At 58.1% G+C, this 1,663-nt stretch overlaps 1 protein-coding gene across 1 annotated transcript; it reads right to left on the reverse strand.

Moving 5' to 3' along the window:
• Positions 1-422: 422 nt before the first annotated feature.
• On the reverse strand, positions 423-1,227 carry LOC100437634 (variable charge X-linked-like). The gene is made up of 2 exons (NM_001427482.1): positions 981-1,227; positions 423-791 (listed from the first exon to the last, which is right to left on the reverse strand). Exons 1-2 carry the CDS (start codon positions 1,077-1,079, stop codon positions 504-506), a joined length of 387 nt encoding a protein of 128 aa, NP_001414411.1. The 5' UTR covers positions 1,080-1,227; the 3' UTR covers positions 423-503.
• Positions 1,228-1,663: the final 436 nt, after the last annotated feature.

Here is a 1,663-nt window from a genome sequence, read left to right on the forward strand (position 1 = left end):
TCCCAGCACACCACGTCTTCTTTCCTCCCTCCCTCCCTCCCCACACATCACCTCTTCCTCCCTCCCTCCCCACACATCTCCTCTTCCTCCCTCCCTCCCCACACACCTCCTCTTCCTCCCTCCCTCCCTCCACACATCACCTCTTCCTCCCTCCCTCCCTCCCCACACATCACCTATTCCTCCCTCCCTCCCCACACACCTCCTCTTCCTCCCTCCCTCCCTCCACACATCACCTCTTCCTCCCTCCCTCTCCCCACACACCTCCTCTTCCTCCCTCCCTCCCCACACACCTCCTCTTCCTCCCTCCCTCTCTCCCCACACATCACCTCTTCCTTCCTCCCTCCCTCCCCACACACCACCTCTTCCTCCCTCCCTCCCTCCCTCCCCACCATCAGAGAACACGGAGTCACTCAGATCAGTTTGCAACACATTCATTTTATTGTCATCAGCAGGGGAAGCACCCTGCTGGTGAGATCTCTGAGGTCTGGCACCTGGGCCTGAACTTAGTCGCTGCTCGGGGATATAGGGGAGTACTCGGCCGTCCACACACTGGGTAGTTCTTCCAGCTGGGTCTCCTGACTCAGTGGGTCGTGCTGGGTCTCCTCGCTCACTGGCTCCTCCGGTGGCAGCTCGTGCTGAGGGAGCTCCTGGCTGGGCTGGTCACGGGGGCCGGGTGCCGCTGCTCCGCTCCCCGCCTCAGGTGCCGTCACAGCCGCCATCTTTTTCGCAGCCCTTTTCTTTCCGCGTCTCCCTCTACGAGCGGCTTTTCCCTTCTCGGCCACCTGGGTAGTCTGGAAGGACAACAGGGAGATCACAGAAGGGCTCTGGTTTAGGGACGAGATGGAGGAGGCCGGAAACAGGGACGTGTCCTCAGAAGCGGTGTGGGCCGGGTTGGGGGTTGTGCCAGGTGAGGACAGGAGAGGATTCTTGTGAGGAAGGAGGCGAGGGGAAGACGAGGAGGAGCTTGGTGGGTCACTCACCTTCTTCTTCGGGCCACTGGGGCTCGGCTGAGAGGACTTCCTCTTTTGTGTCTCCTTGGCCTCGGCGGGAGGTCCCGAGGCTCTCGGCTTTGGACTCATCTTCCACAGCTCAAGGTCTCGCAACGGTCAACTAACTCCAGGCTCCCTGTATATACCCCTCCCGCGATCCCAGGACAATGAGGCGATCACGTCCCTGAGCTGTGATTGGTCAACGTTCCACTACCCAGCCAATGGTAGCCCTGGGTGGGAAGGAAGGCCTTACACGTCACAAGGCACCATCAGGACATGGCGGAGGAAGTCGTAGGGGGGTGACATCTGATGAGGAAGGCAGGGTGCTCTGGTTGGAGAAAGGGAGATTTGGGTTAGCACCCCTAAAGATAGTTCCCAAACTGACATGTCACCTCTCCTAAACTCCCCATGCTCAATTTTGGCAGATCATGGGGCAAGGGAGGATATTTCCGCCACATGTTTCCCCCGGACCTCCCATTCAGTGGTACATTCTGTTCCTCCACACCTGCCATCATTACCCAGTTTCTGTATGACCTTCCTAAAATCCCTCCATGCTAACTGAGATGGATGGAGGGCTATACGAAGACGTCAATCATCCCTCTCTCCTACAAATTCCTCTGCTACACCTTGAGGATCATTCACTTCTTGGATGCCATGAAACAACTTTTCCATCT

The sequence above is a fragment of the Pongo abelii genome, chromosome X (assembly GCF_028885655.2).
Source record: "Pongo abelii isolate AG06213 chromosome X, NHGRI_mPonAbe1-v2.0_pri, whole genome shotgun sequence".
NCBI classification, from domain to species: Eukaryota; Metazoa; Chordata; class Mammalia; order Primates; family Hominidae; genus Pongo; species Pongo abelii.